General features: G+C 39.5%; 9 protein-coding genes across 9 annotated transcripts in view; 5 read left to right on the top strand and 4 right to left on the bottom strand.

Moving 5' to 3' along the window:
* Positions 1-542: 542 nt before the first annotated feature.
* On the top strand, positions 543-1,517 carry SS1G_14398 (hypothetical protein; the record flags this gene model as incomplete). The annotated part of the gene is made up of 2 exons (XM_001584579.1): positions 543-829; positions 1,025-1,517. 2 exons carry the CDS (start codon positions 543-545, stop codon positions 1,515-1,517), a joined length of 780 nt encoding a protein of 259 aa, XP_001584629.1.
* A 3,287-nt stretch (positions 1,518-4,804) lies between these two features.
* Positions 4,805-5,095, top strand: SS1G_14397 (predicted protein; the record flags this gene model as incomplete). The annotated part of the gene is made up of 2 exons (XM_001584578.1): positions 4,805-4,838; positions 4,986-5,095. The coding sequence occupies 2 exons, from the start codon at positions 4,805-4,807 to the stop codon at positions 5,093-5,095; spliced, it is 144 nt and encodes a 47-aa protein (XP_001584628.1).
* Positions 5,096-7,151: 2,056 nt separating this feature from the next.
* On the bottom strand, positions 7,152-9,287 carry SS1G_14396 (hypothetical protein; the record flags this gene model as incomplete). The annotated part of the gene is made up of 4 exons (XM_001584577.1): positions 7,152-7,236; positions 7,441-7,604; positions 7,737-8,036; positions 8,109-9,287. 4 exons carry the CDS (start codon positions 9,285-9,287, stop codon positions 7,152-7,154), a joined length of 1,728 nt encoding a protein of 575 aa, XP_001584627.1.
* Positions 9,288-10,181: 894 nt separating this feature from the next.
* Positions 10,182-10,526, bottom strand: SS1G_14395 (predicted protein; the record flags this gene model as incomplete). Its single annotated transcript, XM_001584576.1, has 1 exon — positions 10,182-10,526. One exon carries the CDS (start codon positions 10,524-10,526, stop codon positions 10,182-10,184), a length of 345 nt encoding a protein of 114 aa, XP_001584626.1.
* A 267-nt stretch (positions 10,527-10,793) lies between these two features.
* On the top strand, positions 10,794-11,371 carry SS1G_14394 (predicted protein; the record flags this gene model as incomplete). The annotated part of the gene is made up of 3 exons (XM_001584575.1): positions 10,794-10,849; positions 11,217-11,239; positions 11,301-11,371. 3 exons carry the CDS (start codon positions 10,794-10,796, stop codon positions 11,369-11,371), a joined length of 150 nt encoding a protein of 49 aa, XP_001584625.1.
* A 2,272-nt stretch (positions 11,372-13,643) lies between these two features.
* Positions 13,644-14,753, top strand: SS1G_14393 (hypothetical protein; the record flags this gene model as incomplete). Its single annotated transcript, XM_001584574.1, has 2 exons — positions 13,644-14,364; positions 14,425-14,753. The coding sequence occupies 2 exons, from the start codon at positions 13,644-13,646 to the stop codon at positions 14,751-14,753; spliced, it is 1,050 nt and encodes a 349-aa protein (XP_001584624.1).
* A 1,473-nt stretch (positions 14,754-16,226) lies between these two features.
* Positions 16,227-17,540, top strand: SS1G_14392 (hypothetical protein; the record flags this gene model as incomplete). Its single annotated transcript, XM_001584573.1, has 2 exons — positions 16,227-16,367; positions 16,539-17,540. 2 exons carry the CDS (start codon positions 16,227-16,229, stop codon positions 17,538-17,540), a joined length of 1,143 nt encoding a protein of 380 aa, XP_001584623.1.
* Positions 17,541-18,644: 1,104 nt separating this feature from the next.
* On the bottom strand, positions 18,645-20,967 carry SS1G_14391 (predicted protein; the record flags this gene model as incomplete). Its single annotated transcript, XM_001584572.1, has 5 exons — positions 18,645-18,953; positions 19,020-19,471; positions 19,642-19,952; positions 20,102-20,472; positions 20,626-20,967. 5 exons carry the CDS (start codon positions 20,965-20,967, stop codon positions 18,645-18,647), a joined length of 1,785 nt encoding a protein of 594 aa, XP_001584622.1.
* Positions 20,968-21,329: 362 nt separating this feature from the next.
* The window catches only part of SS1G_14390 (predicted protein), a gene marked incomplete at both ends in the record, with an annotated part of 1,645 nt that continues 683 nt past the window's right edge, over positions 21,330-22,291 (bottom strand). Inside the window, one exon of the mRNA XM_001584571.1 lies at positions 21,330-22,189. Coding sequence (XP_001584621.1) covers positions 21,330-22,189 — 860 coding nt within the window. The remainder of the gene's footprint in view (positions 22,190-22,291) is intronic.

Here is a 22,291-nt window from a genome sequence, read left to right as displayed (position 1 = left end):
ATTGAATGACGCTCCGCTGGCCCTCCGGGGGCCACTGCCGTGGAGGCAGACTATTTGGCTATTTGAACAGAAACATCAACATCAACATCAACACATATTGTACGGAGTATTGCACAGAAGATATTCGAGCGCAGCGAGCTATGGGGGTTTGGGGGCTTGCCCCCATAAAGAAAGATATGAGAAGTGGATGATTTTATTTTATCTTTTATACGGTGTGAGGTTAGAAACGATATCATCAAGATTGACCGAGATCGTACGGTGTGCAGGTAGTTAATTATTATTCACACACTATCAATTTAAAGTTTAGATAGCCACGTGAAATTATGGGGAGCTATCAAATCCTGGGGTTGAAGCTTAATTACAATGCATCACAAGCTTCTATTACGACAAACATCCCGCGTTCCATAATCTAATCTCAAACCTTTCCACAGCTAGTCGATTCAATATCAAAACCTTACTCAATACATCCGGTTGTACATGATACACTATTCAAGCGTCTAACTACCAGGCTAATCAAACACCAACCACGACACAACAATATAATGTCTTCATCACCATCTCCATATCCTACCTCAAACTATACCCCTCATCGAAACTCTCAATCCTACTCTGGGAACGATCCAAATGCTCCACCACCACCACCTCCTAAACCAAATTCCCGAGATGTGAGTCGTCAAGGTACACCCGCAGGAAGTGGAACTCAATCATTTCCTAGACCTGGAGTTTCAATGCAATACGAAGGAAGACAAGATGATACTTCACGAGAACAATCTCAACAAATTCAAGATCCTGGGGATCAATGGCTTCCGAATTTATTGTTGGATAAATCGTATGTATTACCTTGCCATATGCAGTTGAGCTTTTTTAAACTGCGGATAACTTCTTATCCTACCTATCATGGTTCTTATGAATGTCTCCATTACCCTTGTGTATATTACCTTGGTATATAGTAGGATTGCTAAGATTTGGTGTCTGGAGGACATGAACATCGCATTAGTTAGCTCATAATATTAACATGATTCAGGAAGCAAGACCTCGCATCCGTATTATCCAACCCTGCTCTCCTAGCCGCTCTCACACACTCAACATCTACCGCTCATCCCTCCATTTCTATATCACAAGAACCACTGAAATCCGCATTGGATAATAATATTGCACTAGCAACTCATCTATTGGAACTTGAGTCTCGACTTGATCACCTGCGCTCTTCAACACAAGCTCAATTATTATCTACACATGCATTGGAACGTCAATGGAAACAAAAACAATCCGAGATGGATAGAACTTTAGCCCCTTTCTCACCGAGCTCATTATATCAACGATTAGGACAAGGAGTTCAGGAACAAGAAATGATTTGTAGGGCCATGGAAGAAAGCTTTCTTGAGAGTGATGGTGTGGCTACGGAAAGGGAAGCAGTTGATTGGGTTAGAAAGTATAGGGAATCGAAGAAAGTTTATTATTCAAGGAGAGAGAGGAAAGATAGATGGGATGAAGGAAGAGTTGGAGGTTGGAGATGATGTGAAAGTTTTAATATATTATAGTTACTTCTCTTTTAGACTGTTTTTTCTTTATTTAAGATAATTGATGTTAGAAAAATAAATAAAAAATTCTGTTTAAAAATTTTAAATATAATTCTTTTCTGAAAAAATTTTATAATTTTCAAAAAAATAATTTATTAAGATATTAAATTTTTATATATTTCGCCAAAAAAATATATCTTAAATAATTATTTTGATAAAAATTTATTGATTTTCTTTTCACTTTTTAAATTAAATTTTATGAAATAAAATTGAAATTTTCAATTTATATTTGAGATTTTATTAAAATAAAACTTAAAAAGGAATTATAATTGAAAATCAAATTCTTTTAATAACAGAATTAATATAATTTCCTTTTATTAATTAAGTGATTGCTATAAAAGTATTTATTAGTTTCATAAATTTATAACCGGCATCATATACAGGTAAGAGTTCGACTTCAAGTTTTCCCTAGCTAAAATCAACAGGTCAGGGAATAAGGAATAAGGAGGTGATGATTGTACTCTATAGATTTACAGTAGATATTAGGTCCGAATGAAATATTAATGGTGAACCTATTAGAGGCGGGAAGGGGCGTTATTAGGTACCGGGAGTGGCGGATGCGATGCGATGGGATGGGTAGGTTGTGTTACTTTATTTTGGCGTGGTGTGTGGTGTGGTGTGGTATGCCGAGAATGAGGATGGGGATGAGGATGAGAATGAAAATGAGAATGATAATTTGTTGGTGATATTATGGTGGTGGTGGTGGTGGTGGTGGTGGTGATACCGGTATGTATGGTGTGTAGATCATTATCAGCATCAGGATCAGGATCTTATCTAAAGTATTATAATCGTGTAATTAGCTAATTTAGTAATTTTACTCCTTTCCTTTCCTTTTATTTTCCGTTCCTTCCTGCTGTGATTCGTGAATATTAATAGTTGGATGAATGAATGAATGAACGGATGGATGGACGGACGAACATGCAATATGCAGTGTAAATATAAATAAACGGGTATATCCGTCTCAGTTGGGGTTACAGTGACAGTTACATTAAAAACTAAGACTTTACCCTGGGATTTTGCCTGAAGGCAAATTTCTTGGTTCATCGGTTTGCCTGCTTGTGTGATTTCTATGTTCAGTGATTATTGTTTGCTTGGTATTTCTTGAAGATTTGCTAAGCTTGTGATGGGTTTAGTTTGTGTCACGCTGTTTTTAGAGCGGAAAGCTTCTCTTTGCCGTCTTCTGTTCTGGCGATTGGGGTTACACAATTTGGCGATACTTGGAGTAGATTTATAGATAGATAGTTGTGAGGTAGAAATGTAAAATTGTATATATGTATGTATCAGAGGTGGAAATGACTGAGTATTGATATGTATGGCTTGCATAAGGAGTTAAATACGAGATCATCCGGTCGTGGTAACTAGATGAAAATCTAGATCTATCTACGTATGCTGGTATTTGAATACGAGATGAATGGGCGTGACTCAGGATGTGCATGTGAGTGTGCGTGGATGGCGGTTGGTGGGATGGGATGGGTAGTGTAGAGGGTTTGGGAAAAGACTCATGTGAGTTTTTTTTTTAGGTAGAAGAATAGACAGTATTTTTTTTGGGAGATATTGCGATATTGATAAAAATAAAAGATATATGAAATTAGGGTAATAAGGACAGATGAATGTAGAACTTTATAGTGAGTGGTCCAAGTGATGTTCTTCGCGAACGCAGATACGAGATGAGGACGAGGATATATGAAATAATTATTATATTTACATTTTAATATTTTTCTCTTTTGTATATATATAATTTTAAAACAAAAATATTTTATTGATTTTCCTAATAAAAATATCAAAATTTAATAAATGATTGTGTTAAAGTGAATGGTTCCCGAGTAGCACGTGCACAGGGCACTAGTCCTATTAGGACTAGATTGAGAAGCTCTCTGTAGGAGAGCTTCGCACTTCCGTAGAACTTAGATAATGAGTGATTCATATACAAGACCAATATAGCCTCAGTTCTGCCCTATCAGCTTCCCACTATTCCCTGTTTAAGATCATTCCTTTTAACAGATTGTATTATTTATCAAGAGATATAATTAAGATTAAAAAAGATTAAAAAAGATTAAAAAAGACAAATGATTATTTAACTTAAAATAAATAGAAACAGCTTTCATTATAATACTAGTTTGATTATAATTTATAATAAAAATATTTTTATTAATATTTTTCTTCTTTAATACAACTTCAATAGTTCTAATGTCACACTCAAGAATACTGGGTAAAGTATCTTGTATTAGAAAATACTAAGCTAAAGAGAAAAGAAGAAGGAAAACAAGAGTAGAGAGTTTTCCTGTGATTAAATACAAACGGGGCATGCCACGTGACCCGGAGGTGTGAGGCGTCACACTAATATAATTTAATATACTTTATCAAAATTTTCTTTAAACTCAAATTTAATTATAAGTTTTTTTATTGCACTTTTTGAATATTTTATATTTATTTATATTTCAATACAACTATGGTTTTGTGTTGATCAGGTTCTTGTTAGTTTATATTTATGAATGTCGAAAGGTAAGAATGAAGGAAAAAAAGATATAACTAAGATTCTTCCTCATAATCCAGGATACGAGTGATATCTAGATTTAAATGATCATTATGCTCACGAAGAACTTTGTCGTGAGACATTGAGAGATTGAGGGCAGAAATGTGAATGTGAATGTGAACAGCTAGAAATAGTTAAGCTTAGTCCTGTTATTCTGCTCATTTTTTAATTTCAGGAATCGGAATTTGTGAGAAGAGAAAATGGCTATGGATATGCAATCTTGGTGGAGTGAAGTGCGGTAAGAAGTTCCAAGGAGGAACTTAAATGGATCTCGTTAGATGATTTTACTAGAAGTAAGACCTAATATCAGTGTATATATTTACCTCAAATTCCAATCCAAACTCCTGCTTAGCTCTACATCTAGGGTATTTGGAATATAGATAGATGGGATTACTCCGACGGAAGACTGTATATAGTCCATGGAAATGGTTATCGATAGTTGTATTGATGGGATAGGTGATTGTAGTTGGATTAAAGATTTTGTACAGAAGTAAAGAGAAGAGAGAGACAAAGGTGTATGCAGTAGATTATAGGAATTAAAGGAACAGATAGTAGATGGCTGCACAAATTGTGCAGTTTATGTATTTTTGACAATAGAATGTTTCTTTAGAATAACACAAACGGGAATTATAGTCGAGAGCTTGGAAGTTTTTTAAGCAGAGGAGTAAGGTAATTTGTAGTAAAATGAACAATGGGCAAGGAAATTTTGGATGCAGCAAAAGATGGTAAATATTAGTAGTTCTGATTAGAGTAAAATGAATTCTCACAAGACTTGGGAGGATATAAGAGCGAAGGAAGAGATCAGATAAGGCCATGTTAGGAAATAAGTGAATGGTAGCTATAATTAGTTAATCAATTTGCAGATTTTATAGCATACAGTATATCTGAAGGAATTAGATCGAATAAGGAGAAAGTAGGCAAGATGACGTTGGAAAATAAACGAGTGCTGTTTTACTTATGTGCGAAAGGGGCTAGTGAATAATGAGATTCAATCCTTTTTTAGGACTATCACACGAAAGTGCTTTTGTACTGAGATGAGACTGAACGAGCAAATCAAACCAGCCGAGATCTAAAATGGTGAATAAATTATCAGAGAGTTATTAGTGAAGACTTGAAAGGTCTGTTTATAAATAGACTACATTCGGTTAGAGGAAAACAAAACAAGATAAAAGGGACCATAAGCGAGAACCGAGTACGAACTAATTCGATATATACTATCAACTCTGCGAGTTTCAACGAACAGAGGTAATTAATACAGCTCTGAAAGCTATCACAAAAAGTTTACTTATATACTTAACTGTTGTGAGATATTATGTCAGAGGATGGATTAGGTCAGATGCGAATAAGAAATGTGTTAACTCGGAGTCACTAGAGGAAAGGTGGAGTGAGAAAAGATCGGGCAAAACTTAATATTCGATTCAGCGAACCCGTTCTGGTTTGTACATTATCATGATTTCTGAAATGCCCTCTCCTATTGGGCGATGGGCACTTGACAAAAGAGGAATCTAGATGAAGAACATGAGAAAATAAATAATACAAAAAGGTAAAATGTAAAGCAGAAATTAGAGAGCAGATCGTTTGCATGAAAAATAGATGTGTAAAAAATAGTATCCAGAGGAGGACTGAAAATTCGCGGGAAAAGGGGGGTTTAAGTAAGCGAAAATAGAAGATGTGGACTACTACTCCTTCCTTCAGTCCAATAGTCATTTAACTTATCAATCTAAATTCAGAAATTGAATATAAATAAAGTGGAAAGCTTTTAAGGATTTTAGTTAGGGTTTGCGCTAAATTTTGATTTTTTAAGACTGATGTCAGGTAATATATCAATCATAACATCCTCATTCCACTTTTCCAAACCTGTCTGTATATATTTATTATTCATCTCAATTTTCTCACCCCTCATTCTCCTCAATCTCAAATGATAAGATATCACTTCACCCCAAATCCCCACACCAACCCCAATTTTCCTTCCTATTTCCTCCATTCTGCATTTCAAACTCCATCCCCCAATCCGCCAATCCCGCCAGTCCCGCCAATCCCACCACATCCACCTAAATCTCATCCCCAAAACCAAACCCATCCAATATCTCTTCCACCTCTTGTAACTTTTTTTGGTTCTCGTCACAAACATCTCCATCAACTCCACCCCAACAAAATCAAAGTCTCGATCGCTATTGAAAAATATTGCCCCGTCAAAGATTCTAGATCTTGAAGTTTTTGTTTTCTTTAATATTATATATTGTTTCTGTTGCTGTTGCAGTTGTAGGTGGTTATTAGTTGGAGGAGAAGGGAGGTGCTTTTGCGGGTTAGAAGGGAAGAAGAAGAAAAGGGAGAGAGGAGCTGGAGAAAAGACTCAGCGATACGTGTTAAACATACACTAAACGGGTTTGTTTTCCTCATTAAAGATGGGAGTTTACTCGGGTAATATTTTCTTATGGGAGGCGGAAGAGCGAGGGTAAGTTAAATTAAGTTAATTTTGAATTAAAATTTGGGGATATGGTAGAGATTCTAAAAAAGGAGGGAATGGGAAAACCCAGGCGAAGGAAAATATGGTGTTTATTTCATAAATTATAACCTCGCTAATTATGAGCTTCCCCGATTATACCAATCTTTATTTGATTGATATTGAGTAGTTTTTAATCTCCGAGATTCAAAAGAAGTTGTTTAGTTTTTAACAGGCGTGGAGTAATGGATGGTAAATAAGAGATGTGATTATAATCTCAAATGTGTAAATATGGATTGTGTATCTCTGCTATACATATAAATCAGGAATCGTAACTCCTAGCTTCCAAGTACCAAATCCAGCGTTCATATCCAATCATGAGGAATAATCAAAAAGTCAAGAAATAAATGCTAACATTGAAGTAACAAATATATAACTCTTCCAATGACATAAAGTATACACACCACCCAAGCTTTCAAAGGTATCACATATCTCATTCCCATCCCGCTTTCCTTTCATACGCCAAACTCAAAACTCAGCCCTAAAGATATATCCTAACTTTCCCATCACCATTACCATTCATCGAGTTTGAATTCTAAACTGAATCCAGAGCATATTGTGCAATCATCTTCTCAGCTGCCGTTTCACCTACTAGGTACGCTGTTGATTGTGTGTGGTTACTATTTTTGATTTTTATTAGCTTTTTATTCATTCACCATTTAACTTATTAGTTTATTCACTTCCTCGTTCCCTCTTATTCCCTCTCATCCCCCTCACTGACTTCCCGCTCACTTCCCGCTCACAATCAATATTTCGTGACAAGCGAAGCAAGGCATCATGGAAAACCCCCCGAAAGGAAACAAAACAAGAAAAGAAAAGCTCACTTAGGCAAAAGCGGAAGCACACTACAATCCACAACTCTTAATCCCTCTACTCCTAATACCCTGAAATTCGTATCTACACATGCTGTATTCTCGTCTTTGTCTTTGCCCATACGGACTGTACTACAGATATGCCAGCTACTGAAGAGATTCTTACGACAGTGTTCCTTAGTTGTGTTAGCTTGTGAAACTTCATTCAAAGAGAAAAATTAAATGGCTATAGAAGGAAAGATAAGATGCAAAAAATCAATGCTAAAAAACAAGTAATTGAAAAAAACAAGCAAGAAAGAAAAACTAACCCAAATCTCCTCATCCCCTGCCTCAACACCACCCTCAGGAACACCAATCATCTTAATAGTCTTCTCTCTAAAAATTGGCGTGTCTAAGAATTCCAACGTCTTTCTCACCGCTTCGATTAATACTCTTCGATCATATGGATGATTCATCAAATTTGCGTTGATTATCGGTGGATCAGAGGGATTGGAGGAGGAAAGTGTAATGCTACCTGTAGCTTGTGGATTCATGATGAATGAGAGACAGGTTAAGTAGCAGTCTTTTGGCGAGAGGATATGGGTTCCTGTATAGAGAGGTGGAACGTGCTAGGTTAGATGGATGTTAGGATATTTTGAAAAGAAGATATAAAAAAAAAACAAAAAGAGTAAGGGACGAACAGTAGCGATTTCAAAAATGGGAACATTCTCCTTTCTGATAAATGCCTTCTTCTCCTCTGGTAACTCTGCAAATTCTTTCGACTCCAAAACTCTATCATTCCTAAACCATCCCATTGGAACACCGCAATACAATTCAGCCAATTTTCCACTTTTATCTTTGATCCAACCTTCCTTTGCTGTCTTTTTCATTTCTTCACTCATCTCAAATTCCATCCGATCATTTGATCCTTCCTTGAGCAAAAGGCTCGTAGTTGTAAAACCATGATCTTGAAGATTCTCTCCTACTTGTGGAAGATCTTTAACAATAGGAATATTATGTTTTTGAAGTTCAGAAGCAGGACCTATTCCTGAAAGCATGAGGGTTTGAGGACTATTTAGCGCACCAGCTGATAAAATGACATCTTTATGTGCATAGTATTCTCGACCATCAATCGTCCTAATACCCTTCATTTTCTTTCCATCAAATAGGATTTTTGCAACTGGTGAGTTTAAAATGGTTTCAAATCGTGGACCCATTAATGATAAATATGAAGAAGCGGTTGTTCGAAGTCCCTCATGCATACATGAAGAACCCATTCCCATTCCAATTGGATTTCCCGAATTAACATCAGTATTTAACGGTAAACCCGCTTGTTTTGCCGCTATAAAAACATCCGTAAGTCCTTTTTCCCAAACAGGAGCATAGGAAAGATGAAGAGGACCACTCGTGCCATGATCTTCTGGTTTCGGGTCCACGAATTCTCGATATTGATCTGCTACTTCGTCATGGTAATGTTCGATTTTCTTAAATCTTTCTTTAACATTAATCCATGACCAAGCATCATCACCAACTTTCTCAGCCCATGCGTCGTAATCTTCGGCTGCACCTATTACCCAACATGAGAAATTTATAGCGGTACTACCACCAATTCCTTTTCCTCTAGAATAATCTATTTGTTGTCCAGCTAAATGCTCACATGGTTCTGTTTTGTATCCCCAGTTTAAGGTGGGTTGTGTTCCAAATAATGTGAATCTTTCAGCGGGGACGAGATATTCTTGATCGTTATTTGGTCCCCCAGCTTCGATTAAAAGAACGGATGGATGAGAAGATGATGATGAGAGACGAGCTGCAAGCGAGAGACCTGCAGGACCAGCTCCTACGATTATGAAATCATATGTATTGTGTGGTGTGGATGTCATTGTGGGATATAATAGGATTTTCTGTTATTCTGTGATATGTCTTCTAGGAAGGATGTGAGGAGAATGTATAAAACAACGATTAGGAATTGTGAATTATGTACTTACGAAATTAATTCAATTTTGACAGTAGAAAGGATTAAGGCTTGGTTATAATAATATTTTAGAATATGCCAAGCAAGCAATAGCCGTGAAGCCACAAAGCCATGAGAATGTAGAGCTGACTGATCACAGATGTAGTGGTATTGGCATGTTGATTTATAAGATGTCCTAGAGTCAAACAAAGATGAAGTCTTGGTAAATCAAAAAGGAAAATACTTATATAGGGATGAAATCAATAAGTTAAGAATTCAAACGTGTGTATTTACCTCAGATGCGAAGAGGGTAAGATCTTACAATTAAAGTATGAATGATATATAATAGAACAGCTGAATATAAAAATTCCGCTTCTAATTAGGTTAACGGAATTAAACCCGTTCGCTCGCTTGTACTCCCTTTAAAAATGATAGCTTCCGTATCAACAACCTGGACGCATGGCGGGGTAGCTAAGAGTAATACACCTAACAGAGATAGTGTAATATTGGCAGAAGACGGCTCAATATATATTTGGAATGTAAGACAATGAAAAGATCTTCGCTTTTGGAAAGCTGAATTGGAAGAGTAACCAATGATGACTGTTTTACTAGTTAGCTGTATGTGTTAATTGCGGGGTAAGTATTGGAGCTGAGAGTTGAGAATTTCGTTTATGCTATTGATTATGTGCGAGTTGAATCGGTCTAGGCTTAATTTTACTACTTACTGCTGATTGACTTCCATATTGGTATTAGTGAAGTCAGATAATGATGCGGCTGATTATGCTTGAGACAATTATGGTTGCAGTTGGTTTTTGCTATCAGATTATTTCGAGGCATGATGAATATTTGTTGCCATTTGTTGCTCGTTTGACGATCGTTGACATCCTACAAATGACAAGTAGTCTCTAAATCCCGTAATGAATTTTATGGATAAATCCTCCCATGATATATTAAATAATGGACGAATTATCATGTTCATGATTGCGAGTATGTTGTAGGCTGAGCAATGCCAGTCGGTAATATCACTATGGATTTGTAGAGCTGGCATGCAAAGCTGGCATGCAAAGCTTGCATGTACAAGGTGCTGTGCATTCGACATTTCTAGTACAATTAGAGACATGTCACTCTCATCGAGGAAGTCCTCAAGAAAAGCTCCATATTCGGTCATTGATGTAAAAGTTTTGCTTGGACATGTTGATCTACTACATTAATGGATCGGAAACTTATAGATTGAAAGCCACCTAGGTCTATCTTCACCTTGTAGAGAGTAACTTACCGCAAGATGACGCCTTAATTTAAGTAAAGGTTCAACAGGATGCTATCCGTCATCCACCAGGAGAGGTTATAGTGATTCTCTCTACGAGTAATTTCGAAGAATGATTGTAAAAGAAACACTACCTTTGACTCGTACTGCCCCATAGATAGATACTAGGAGATGGCGTTGAAGAAAAAGACAAACAAGACGTCCACTCTTATCGAGAACATGCCTGAGTAATAGCAGGTACCCAAGAGGTAATTTGGCTGATGCTGGCGACATACCTATAATTTGGATGTGAAAAAAACAGGGGGGAAAAAATTCTTTCAGGAGAGACAGTCGTTAAAATTTTCCCATCTCAGCTTGCGTTGTTGGACGACAGCTCAATGTTCAGTCATTGTCACCTAGTCGATGATTAATAGTAATCTTCATGGGTGGATCACAAACTCTGTTTAAACATCCGTCAATAGCCTACCAACTCTGATCAACGATCTCTGTAAAAACTGAACGGCGAACCGTGAATTGCCGATCTTCGTACAAAACGGCCTTCTTGCTTGAGTTTGGATATGTGTGTTGACGAGAGAGCAGAGATTGACAATGTAGCGGTGAAGATGTTATCCTTAAAGGTAAGCATATGGTCTGCAGTCATCAATAAGCCCTGACAGCTGACATGCAAATTGGGAACAGATGCTACATCTCGGAGATTTAAAGCGATCTCTTCAGACAAGGGAATTGTAGCTAGAATTGGTGCATTTTAGACGATGGTAGTTGATGCCCGACCGAAGAGGTGCCTTGGTGTCGTAATGACTTCACGAGTTGGAAGATTTGGAATATGAATGTCGTCCCTGCAAAAAAAACAATGTAACGGTACTCAAGGGTGAGATGAGTTACCGGGCATTTCAGGAGCTACTTAGCTATCGTGATTCTCGAATGAAGCAATGCAGATCTGCAGCGTCGTAGTTCATGAGCTTATGGATACTGTGTCTAGAAATGAGACGAGATAAGATGTGATGTAAGGCGCAGATGTGTAAAAATTGCACACACTTTACTTGAACCATGTAATGAAATCCAATCCGTCAAATGTTCGAAAGTTGAATATAAAAAGGTCATGATGATTTTTGGTAAACCTTGCCCAAAAACCATGTGACAACTGATTGACTTGAAATATATAACATTCGATCATACTAACGATCATAACGACTCGGGGTTGTTGCATGCAGTTGAATAAATTGAGAGGATGATATACTGGTTATCCATATCCTCGTAGAAACGGGTAAATGAAGTATGATACACCAAGAGAGCGTTGGAGGACAATGTTACATTCGACTTTAGATGGATGCATATGGCTTTGACGCATAGAAACTCACAATACGACTCTCTTCCATGAGATGTGTACAAGAAAACGATTTGGAGGACTCTACTCGAGTAAGCCATGATTACTTGCATGGAGAGAAGCTTTTTCCCTCACGGAACGGTACGGGCATTCAATCCTTGGTAACATTAGGTGATATTCTACCCCGCTCCCCATCTTGTCACGATTGGGAATAAATCCTTTGAACCCGTACCCCTTGAGTTATCGAGAATGTTCCCTTGGCACAGTAGGCATAGGAAAGAATGAATGATAAATCGCTCGATCGCACGCAGTGGTAAGTAACAGGGAAAGGATTTTCTCGAGATGGAAAATAGTAAAAGAAATAGGTTTTGAAGAAAGTTTGGTTCTGTAGCTTCTTTCCCTGGTAGATGGCTGATAGATGCTGATAAATGGCTGATAGATGGCCGATTAATTATCAAATAAAATCTCCAGTGACAACGTTCTTAAACGGTATATATTTAGGCACGCAGAGGATATCTTCCCGTATAGATGCAGCTGGCTGGTTAAGAGTTGGAATTCAAAAGACCCAATCATAGAGCACAAGTTGGCAGTGGTTCCTATGGGTTGTTATATTAGTTGCATGGTAAATGTATGGCTACTGCATGGCTACAACATGGCTACAACATGGTTATTCTCCATTCCCATTTAGAGATTCCGACTAGATGGCTGACCCAATTTGGGACCGAGAATCAATTAATATTATGCATACATTATGCATACATTATGCATACATTTGCATACACCATCCATATCTTATGCGTACCAGCCATAGGATCCCCTCTATTATTAGAATCCTTCACAAACTCTCTATGGCTCAACCAACGAAATACAACTACCCGGTCCCTTGTATGCAACTTATTTCTCACTGCTCGTATGGTTGTTTGCTTGGTGAGGTTTTCATTCCTAATATTCAAATCCCTCTGCAAGTTTTCCCTGTCCATTTCACCAGTATTGTCTCTCTTCTTGGCCCACCCTTTGTTTTCCGATACGAAAAATGAATCGAGATGGACACACGATACTCGAATATTCTAATTGGCCATCTATCAAGTATAGACGATAGACGGTGATTCCTGCTCTAATTCTATATAGATATGATTATATCTCCAGAGTTCAAAGGAAGGATCCAAAGCTGTAACGTACAAGAAGAGAATTCGTAAGGAGGCTTCTGGATGCAAATCTACAAAATATCGGTACCTATTATAAGATCACATCGATATCTCGATTTTCTTTTTATCTCTCTATCGGATTAACCCTCTTCAATTCTCACCCTCTCTTCCGTCTTCCCCACCTTCACATAACCCCTCTTTATGAAGTTTATGTTGTCTTTTACTGCGCCACATTCAAAGACCTCTTATGATTCTTATGATTCTTTATATTCTGATTACTATTCCTTCTACCCACGAACCCCTGGGCGCAACAACATCTCCACCTTTGATGTCCTAGAAAGACACCGCAATAATAGCTGCCCGGGCTATTTTCTGGCTAAACTTTGGAAGCAGATGGATGGGTAATCAATCACGTTGTTTTATACCTTCATTTATCATCTAAGCTTCAATCTGAATGGATTAACCTCGATAACCTATCTCCGTAAGTCTTCAGACGAAGCTTCCTCAAAGCTTGTTACCATCACCCAACATCAATCACACCAGCACACAAAAATGGCAGTCTCATCTTCTTCACCACGATTACATTTCGAACCGGATTATGTACCATTACCTACCTCCCCCGATAATGTAGAACAAGCCTCTGCGCCATTATCATCTTCGACCGCTCTCGCACGCTTTGAATTCGAATCCGGTCGAGGAAATGAAGGAACCAAAATATTGATGGTAGAATGGGAAGATGATACTACAGAAGGATCCACCAAAAATATGGGAGATTGGGAGGTATCATGGGAAGGAAAAAGTACCGTTTTATCGGCACGAGATGGAGCAGAAGGGAAACTCCATCGACTTTACTTTTTACTAGCTCCCGGTGCCAGCATACCAAGAATCATAAAATTATCACAAGTGGGAGGAAAAACCATTCAAACAAATCCCTTGCCCGCGATATTCCCACCCGAATTAGGATTGACTGCGCGACAAGCTGGACGAAAAGGTGTATTGCATACGATCTGGGCAAAGAAGAGAATATCTGTTCTGCAAAGGGAGATTGAAGAAGAAATGAAAACAAATGGGGAGGGGGTAGGTTTGGAAATGGCTATACAAGAAAGACAATGGATAGAGGAAAACTTTGGGGTTGGACCAAAAATTACACAACGGGATATACAACATAATGCTACACCAGCTAGTCCAAAAACACCTGGTGGTGGAAGGTTATCCGAGAAGCTTAAGGGGTTGAAATTGGGAACTAGTGCACAAGACCTGAGTAATGTTCCAGGTATGTACGAGGTCATGTGTCTACAAATGGAGAGCCTGAAACTAAATAATATTATTATAGAACCTAAATTCGAAAGTCATTTAAATCCATTGTCTCCCGAACAGGGTGATGTCGCCGTATCATCATTCTCTTCATTTCATGGAGCAACTGTTCGCCCTCAACCACTACGTCTTGTCGCTCAACATCCACCGAATCATACGTTACAATCAGGAATGAATTCTTTGAACGCTCTTGCGATTGGTGGTATACCACAAAAGACCTCTGATGAAGATCAAACGGAAGATGAATTATTCGCCGTCAAAATGAGTCCAAGAAGTCCGGAGATGACCAAAAGTCCTTTTAGTTTCGCAATCAAGGATGTAGCTTTGAGCATGGCTCAAAAGGAATAGGAAACTTTTCTTCTTCATTTCTAAGGGAGCAAGCCAGAAATTCACGACGATATGACCATGATGGAACGAACGCAAAGTTTTGTGCGAATTGATTTGACAAGTTGCCCAACATCAAGGGATAGATTTTCAAAAGTACAAAAACGCTCGCTATATACCCACTATGCTTTAGTCGTTGATAACTTCGATTTAAATAAGGTCCCATCACCTAAGTTTAGATAGTTACATATATTTGGATACCAACTTTTAATCACTAAATTGGATTACTTAGGGGGAGGTTTTGGATTTGGTCTGTTGCGGTGTTTTGCCAAGGTTGCCAATATACATCTAATTCACCACCGGACCGAAACATGCATCCGAATGTCTTTTGTCCAATCGTGGATTTTTCCTTTGGTTGTCTTGTGAATCCTCCTTTCTTCGCCTCATATCATAAGTCCATAGACTTAGCCACAAGTCACAGATTCCTTTAGTCCCAGAAATGTTTCTTCTTCGGAACCTAACTGAAACATTTCTGCCTTCCAGCTTTCCCTATGATGGGTATTCCCCGCTCCTCGTGGCTACTCCCTGCCATCCTCAAAAGCCTCAGCTGATTTTAACCTTCTTCTACTTTGAATCAACTCTTAATTCTGGTAGAGTCTTCAATTGATAATTCAATATGGCTCATATTCACCACGTAAGAAGTATACTGAATGAGAGGAGGGCACAGCATATGGCTTACAAGACGCAGCGAATGATATTGACCTTTGGTCGCCTCTCACCTCATTGTCACCTTGGTTTTATAGAGCTTGTGAGACTATACACGACGACTTTAAGAACTGAACATTGGTTTATGATCTAATTTTATATGATGGCAGCCACCAAGTGTTGTTTGATTCAATCGGTACTTATTAGTTTCTTTATTTTCTCACATTTTTAATTTTGTTTTTATAATAAATAACTTCGTGAAATTATTTCGACTTCTGGTTCTGGAATATTTAGTTTTAGTTTTAGTACTAGTACTTGCCGACTCTCCTTTCGACGTCATCCTCAACAAACAGGATTTGACTAAGTGGATCGATCATATGTGATCCATAATAACGTAGTTATCTTACTATCGACCTCTCATGTTTTGCGTTTTATTCTATTAAACAACCTCAATTCTCTTTTTTGAGATTTGATATCCAATTGAAAGCTATCGTTGTGATTAACTTCGATTTGGGATGTAGTTTCCTCATTTGTCGAACAAAGGGAGGAAAAAGAAGCCGAAACAGTGATCTCATATTTGTATCAACTCAATGCCACACCTCTTCTCTTCACTCCTCCTCACTTCACTCCACTTCTCTTTACTTTACTATCACAATGTCTACTAACACAACAACCCATCTCGCTCCCTCATCTCCTATCCAATTCCGCCCCCTTTCAACAACCACTATTCTCATCATCCTCTCAACATATCTCCTCCTAGTTCATTTCCTCAGATTTTCAAGACGAGACTCAATGATTAGGAAATTCGGATATACGAAGAGAGAATCTTTTAAAGATATGACGAATACGGATGCGCAGAAGATTATCACCCATTTGGGAGAATTGGAATTTCCGACCTTTTATAAGATGAGCTTGCAGTTTGCTCTTTTTAAGGTATGATGGTTTTTTGTTCGGTGATGTGGATTTGTTTTTCAATTTGACCCTTTGTCATCCTCAAATGTGATTCATAGTCGAATATATAAACTCGCTATTCCTTTAATTCGTCATGAATACTCTCCTACCGTTCATAGCCTCTTTCTCGAGAACAGACTAACCCTTCCCCAGACCTACGGAATCCCCACAATCTCCAAACTCCTCGTCGATACCAAACAATTCAGCTCCAAAGAAACAGCCAGCAAACGTTATGCCGACACGGGGATCTTAATTGGAGAATTTTGCTCTCATCCTCCTCTTCATCCACGCGTTCTAAAATCTATTTCCCGCATGAATTATCTTCATTCCGGATATCAAAAAGCGGGCAAAATCTCCAACGATGATTTACTCTATACTTTAAGTGTTTTCATCACAGAACCCATAAATTGGATTAATAAGTATGAATGGAGAGAGCTAAACGATATGGAAATATGTGCAATCTCTACTTTCTGGAAAGGAATAGGCGATGCGATGGAAATTTCCTATCATGTACTACCCAACTTCAACAGGTGGAGAGATGGAATAGAATTCTACGAAGACATTAAACACTGGGCTCAAGAATACGAGGAAAAGTACATGGTACCAAATCCATATAACAAGAAAACAGCAGATGAACTCGTCCCGCTCCTCCTATTCCTTGTTCCAAAGTGGGCACTCTCATTTGCGAACGATGCCGTAGGAGTACTAATGGGACCGCGTCTGAGAAACGCAATGATATACCCCGAACCCTCACCTCTCCATCAATTCCTCACTCTCTTGCTCCTCCAAACTCGTCAATTCATCCTTCGTTACCTCTCACCCCCTCGACCGGAATTCATGCGTGTGAGAGAAATAAGCCCAAGTGATGATATAGGTATAAACGAGAGATTCCACTCTTCGAATTATTTAGTACATCCGTATTATCAAAATCCGGGTTGGTGGAATAGATGGGGTCCTATGGCAATATTGACGAGGATTTTGGGGGGATATGTTCCCGATGGGAGGGAGGAGTGGAAGGCACGAGGGTATAGGTTTGAGGAGGTGGGGCCGAGAGGGAAGGAATGTAAGGGGTTGGAGGAGATGAGGGGTTGGGAGGAGACCTTGGGGAGGGAGAGGAGGGGTGGGTGTTTGTTTGCTTTTGGTGGGGTGAGATGAGGGGGAAGGGGGTGAGATGGGGGGAGATAGGTAAGATTGAGGAGTCTAGCTGGGAGTTGGGAGTCGGGAGCTGAGTTTAAAAATTTGTGGATGATGAGGGAGTAGATAAATGGTTCATTATCTCATCTCGCTCAATGGAACTTATGATGTACAATAGGTGTTTATACAAATATGCAAATATAAAACCAAAAGAACTACCAAAAAATTAGATGAAAAATAATCCTGTTCATCATATCACATCATATCACATCACAATACCAAATGCACAACCAATCACGCAAGCCTTTCACACCTAACCAAAGCCACAGTCTCGTACTCATTATTCGTTTATTCATTCATTTCATTCATTCGCTATGTAAACTATCAATTTATCAAATAGATGGAGATGGATGGATGGGTGGGTATTTATCTCAACACTCTTAACACCAAAACCTAAATACCTAAATGGATATCCGTATCCTCATAAAACCATGATTCATAATTCATAACCCATAACCCGTAATCTTGCGCTCTTTAAAAGGAAAACCTGAACCTGAACCTGAGTTCTGTATGTGTATGTGTATGTGTAAATGCTTGGGTTGAGTATCGTGACCGTATGGTATTTTTGTGATGCCGAAGGAAAAAATAAGAAAGACGAAAATGAAAATAACAAAACAAAAGAAACTCCTTGTTATGCTCAACCATGCTGTGATGTGCTCAATATCCCAATCATATCCCTTGCCCTGCGATGCCGTAAATAACTAAGCTTCCGTCCGTTAATCAACCATGTACTTCATCCCCGATGCAAACTCCAGTAAACCATTGTCCCAAATGTACTAGTAATCGTAAAACCAAAATACTGACGGCAAAGTGAAATCATGTTTGCAGTAGAGAACTTATTAATTGTCAATATCCCAAACGACCCGAGAGAACCGAACAGGAGTCTAAACGTGGAGGAATGACGATCCGAGATGTAGAAGAGGGAGGGACCTAAAATGTCGCTGCCTCATCATCAAAAGCAGAAGGATCATCACCACCAGGTAAAAGAACACAATGTGTGATATTAAACTTTTCAACACATTCCTCAATCACTTCTGGTTTCCACGACCTGTTGATGAGCGCAGGTTAAACCTTGTGCATCTCAGATGTAAAGTTTGCAGGGTCATCCATCTCATCAAGACGTTCGTGCTCTGCATAGCGCATTCCCATGGTCCAGATTTTTTGTTCCGCTTCATTCATCTCCTCGACCACGGCTCTGGGGAACTTGACATTTTCGTCTTCGCATCCATATCCTTTAGGAAGTCTAACAAAATCCGCATTTGGTGCGTTTGGATCTTGTTGTGCTCGATTATTCATCCATTCATTGGCAATGTGGTTTTTCGCATCGTCCATTTTCCTAAATATGTCGGAGAGATGAAGCTCCCTCGTATCTCCCTACAAAATTGGAAGAAGTTCTCGGTCAAGGAGAATATCGGGGTGATCCTCCGGACCTTGACGTACTCTATGGAAGATACCTCTAGCTTCCTCCTGTTGTCTCTTGAAAGCACCAGCTAGTCCTGAGATTGCTGGCGTGGATGGAATGGTAATGCGCTGAAAAAGCTGGGCAGTGCCCGCCTGCGGAAGAACTTGGGTTTCTTCATCCTGGTAATCTTCATCATTTGGCATTTCATCCCTGGCCTTTTCATCACGAGACTCTTCATCAGATTCTTCAACATCAGAACTTCGGTCGTCAGGATTTCCGGTTGACTCCTCGATGACAAGTCCTTTGAGATTTTTAGCAACGTCCTCGACCAAAAACCCCTCGTCATCATACATTTCCGATGCATCTTTTTCAACTGCTGCAATGGAAACTCCTAGGAGTTCTTTGGATGCTGGAGGCGAAAATGAGTTGATCCGTGTAGCAAATGCTGAATTTGGCACTCTTCGGGGTGAAGCGCTACAAAGATCGTCCTCTTTTACCTCGTCAGGAGTAAATGTATCAGCCAGGGCAACAAATGCTGCGTGCCGTGCTTTTAGACGTGAAGAAGTGTATGGATGATCCTCTTCTACATCGTGGGAAATCGATGGGTTGGCTAGGCCGGCTAGTATCGCAATTTGAGGGGTGAAGCGCTATAAAGATCACCCTCTTCTTCATCGATGGGGGTATAGATGACTGAGTGATCATTTGCCTCCTGTTTGGAAACTATCACAATTTGAGGTGTTTTCGGCGAGCCCTCAGGGCTGGTGTCAGATGTGGAAGTTGTAGCCTTCCCACTTCCATCGGAGACGCTAGTTTGTGCATTAGATCCATCGCAGTATGGGGCTGGGGCCACGAAGGTTCTCTCCTCACTTGTAGTTCCTTCCTTCTCTGGTGGAAACATAGTGTTCCATCGAGATTTTTTTGGATCGAGAAGAATTTCCTCAGGAGCGAAGAGATGCATCATTGAACACCTGCTGATCTGACCTGGAATCTTCCCTGTAATTACTAAAAGCCTTCCATCCATCCAGAATCATGTTCATCGTTAGGATCTGTGAATCTTGCCAGATCCGTGACTAAAGGCAAATTGGAGGAATGAGATTTTATGAGCTTTGAAGGTCCTGACTCTGTATTTTCGATGCTTGGTCCAGCTTCTTGAGCATTAGCCTTTTGAAATGCTGTTATCTTCTGAGCCTCTTGAGCGACACCTTGTTTGACTTGAGCAGCATAATGCTTGACCCCCTTCTCAACAGTCCCTGTATAAGTTTCGAGAGCCTCTTGCTCACGAGCTTGTCTCTCATGGAAAGCTTGTTCTAGAGCTTGTACCGCAGAGTTTAGTCCGGTAGGTGGTACATAATTAGAGTCCTCTTGCACCAAGAACTGTAACTCAGTTGGGCGTTCCTTAAGAACCTTTTGAGCAGCCCTTTGAGGAGCGGCGTGATGGCGAGTGGTTATTTTAGCAATAGCTTGTTGCGCAAAAGCACCTTGCTCAGAAAGCTGTTCTTAAGAAGCTTTTACACTGGCAGGGATCTTCCCATCTTGTTGTTGAGAAGCAGCTTGTTGATTAACAGTATTCCGAAAAAGCTCCAATTGATTGTCCCGATGTTGTTTCCACTTTTCATAAGACCGATAGAGAATCTCCCAGCATACTTGAGGATGTTTGCAGTCCTTTGCCTGGCATCCAAAATAACCACAGATATTGTTAAAGCAGTATACAATATCTCGTGGATTGTTTTCGAGGTGATTTGATGCAGTGAAGTTTGTGTATATCCAAAATATGGTTTGCTTGTAATATAGTTCCAACTGACACCAACGCTTTTGAACTCCATTCAACAGACCGTATCCGAGTGGATCATTAAAGGGACTTGGCAGCCAAGGATCAGTTGCTCTGAACTCGTTCAATTTAATTGGAATAGTGTTGTTCGGGCCCCATGGAATGACGATACCAGGAGGAAGAAAGGGTTTTCTGAATTGGTGATAATGTGGGATCATCTGGGTGCGGATGATTTCTTTCACAATTTCCTCCGATCCTTGAACTTGTTCAGGTCGTTGCTCAGCTAGCTTTGGGGTATTCAGCTCAGCGGGAACAATTCGTTGTTCTGAAAGGTCTGGTAGAAAAATTCCCTGCTCTTCGAGCTCATATACGAACAGTCTTTGTTATATAAGGTCTGATGTAAAAATTCCCTGTTCCGCGAGCTCAGATACGAAGAGTGCTTGTTCCATAAGATATGATTGATTTTTCCGGGCCTAGTTCAGTGACAACATCTCCTAGTACTTGGCTATGATCGTTATGAAGGACTTCGGGTGCAGGATCAGAATGTGCCACCTTTTGTTCCGGGATTGCCAATGTGACATCAGCCACCGGAATAGTGAGCTCTGGAAAGGCCCATTGGCTCTTCATCGAGCTCAACCTCGTCAGGCTGAGGAAGAACATAATGTCTATCGTCAGAGTCATTAATTTCAAGTAAGTTCTCCGAGTTATTCAGCATTGGCTCCAAATCCGTGTCATATTGAGAGAAACTGGCTTGCTGCCCAACAGGAGAATATGAGTCTGGGGGATCGAGTCTACCAGTTGCTGAGTCGCATCGCACATAGACCTGGCGGTAGAAAGATTCCGGATCCTCATCCTCAATCAATGGTTGAACCAAGGGTGCCTTGATGATAACACCTGGGTTGCTGAGCGGCACGAAAGGTACTGTAGTAACTGCAGCGGATGGACCGGTAGTTTCATCGAAATGACAACCATCAATATGTTCCCGGAGAGGATGAAATTGTTCGACGGCATCTGCGATGTTTTCCGGACTCAAAGAACTAGACTCATCTTGCACAACTGGATCAACAGAACTGACCCTGTTTGCTTTAGACAGTTCGTTGCTAATCTCAACTTCTTCAGATGTTTTGGCGAAAGAATCAGAGGTAGACACAGGAAGAGGAACGTTGCTTCCAATTGGTTCGGTTACACCAAGTACCAGCTCGCTGCTGACGAGAGTTTCAAAAGTAAGACGCTCTGTCCATTGGGTGACCGAAGCATAATAGATTGTGTGATCTGCTTGTGATGGCTCAATTTCAGCAATGAGTTTCCGAAAAGAGGCGGATAATGTCAATGACTCACCTTCGATATCAACAGCTTCATTCATATGAACAGAGGAAGCATGCTCACCATCATTGTCAAAGTTGTTGTCAAAAATGACATTGACTGGAGGAGTGCTTGATGCTGAGGGTCGGGTAATAGCATCATCAAAATAAATGTGGTTATTGCTATGGATGGAAGCAGCAGTGCTCCGCGGCTTGTGCTACTTCATCCGATGGGTCACCA

The sequence above is a fragment of the Sclerotinia sclerotiorum genome, genomic scaffold (genome assembly GCF_000146945.2).
Source record: "Sclerotinia sclerotiorum 1980 UF-70 scaffold_33 genomic scaffold, whole genome shotgun sequence".
In the NCBI taxonomy this organism is placed as follows: Eukaryota; Fungi; Ascomycota; class Leotiomycetes; order Helotiales; family Sclerotiniaceae; genus Sclerotinia; species Sclerotinia sclerotiorum.
Note: the sequence above shows the minus strand (reverse complement) of the source record. Positions and strands in the feature narration are given on the sequence as shown.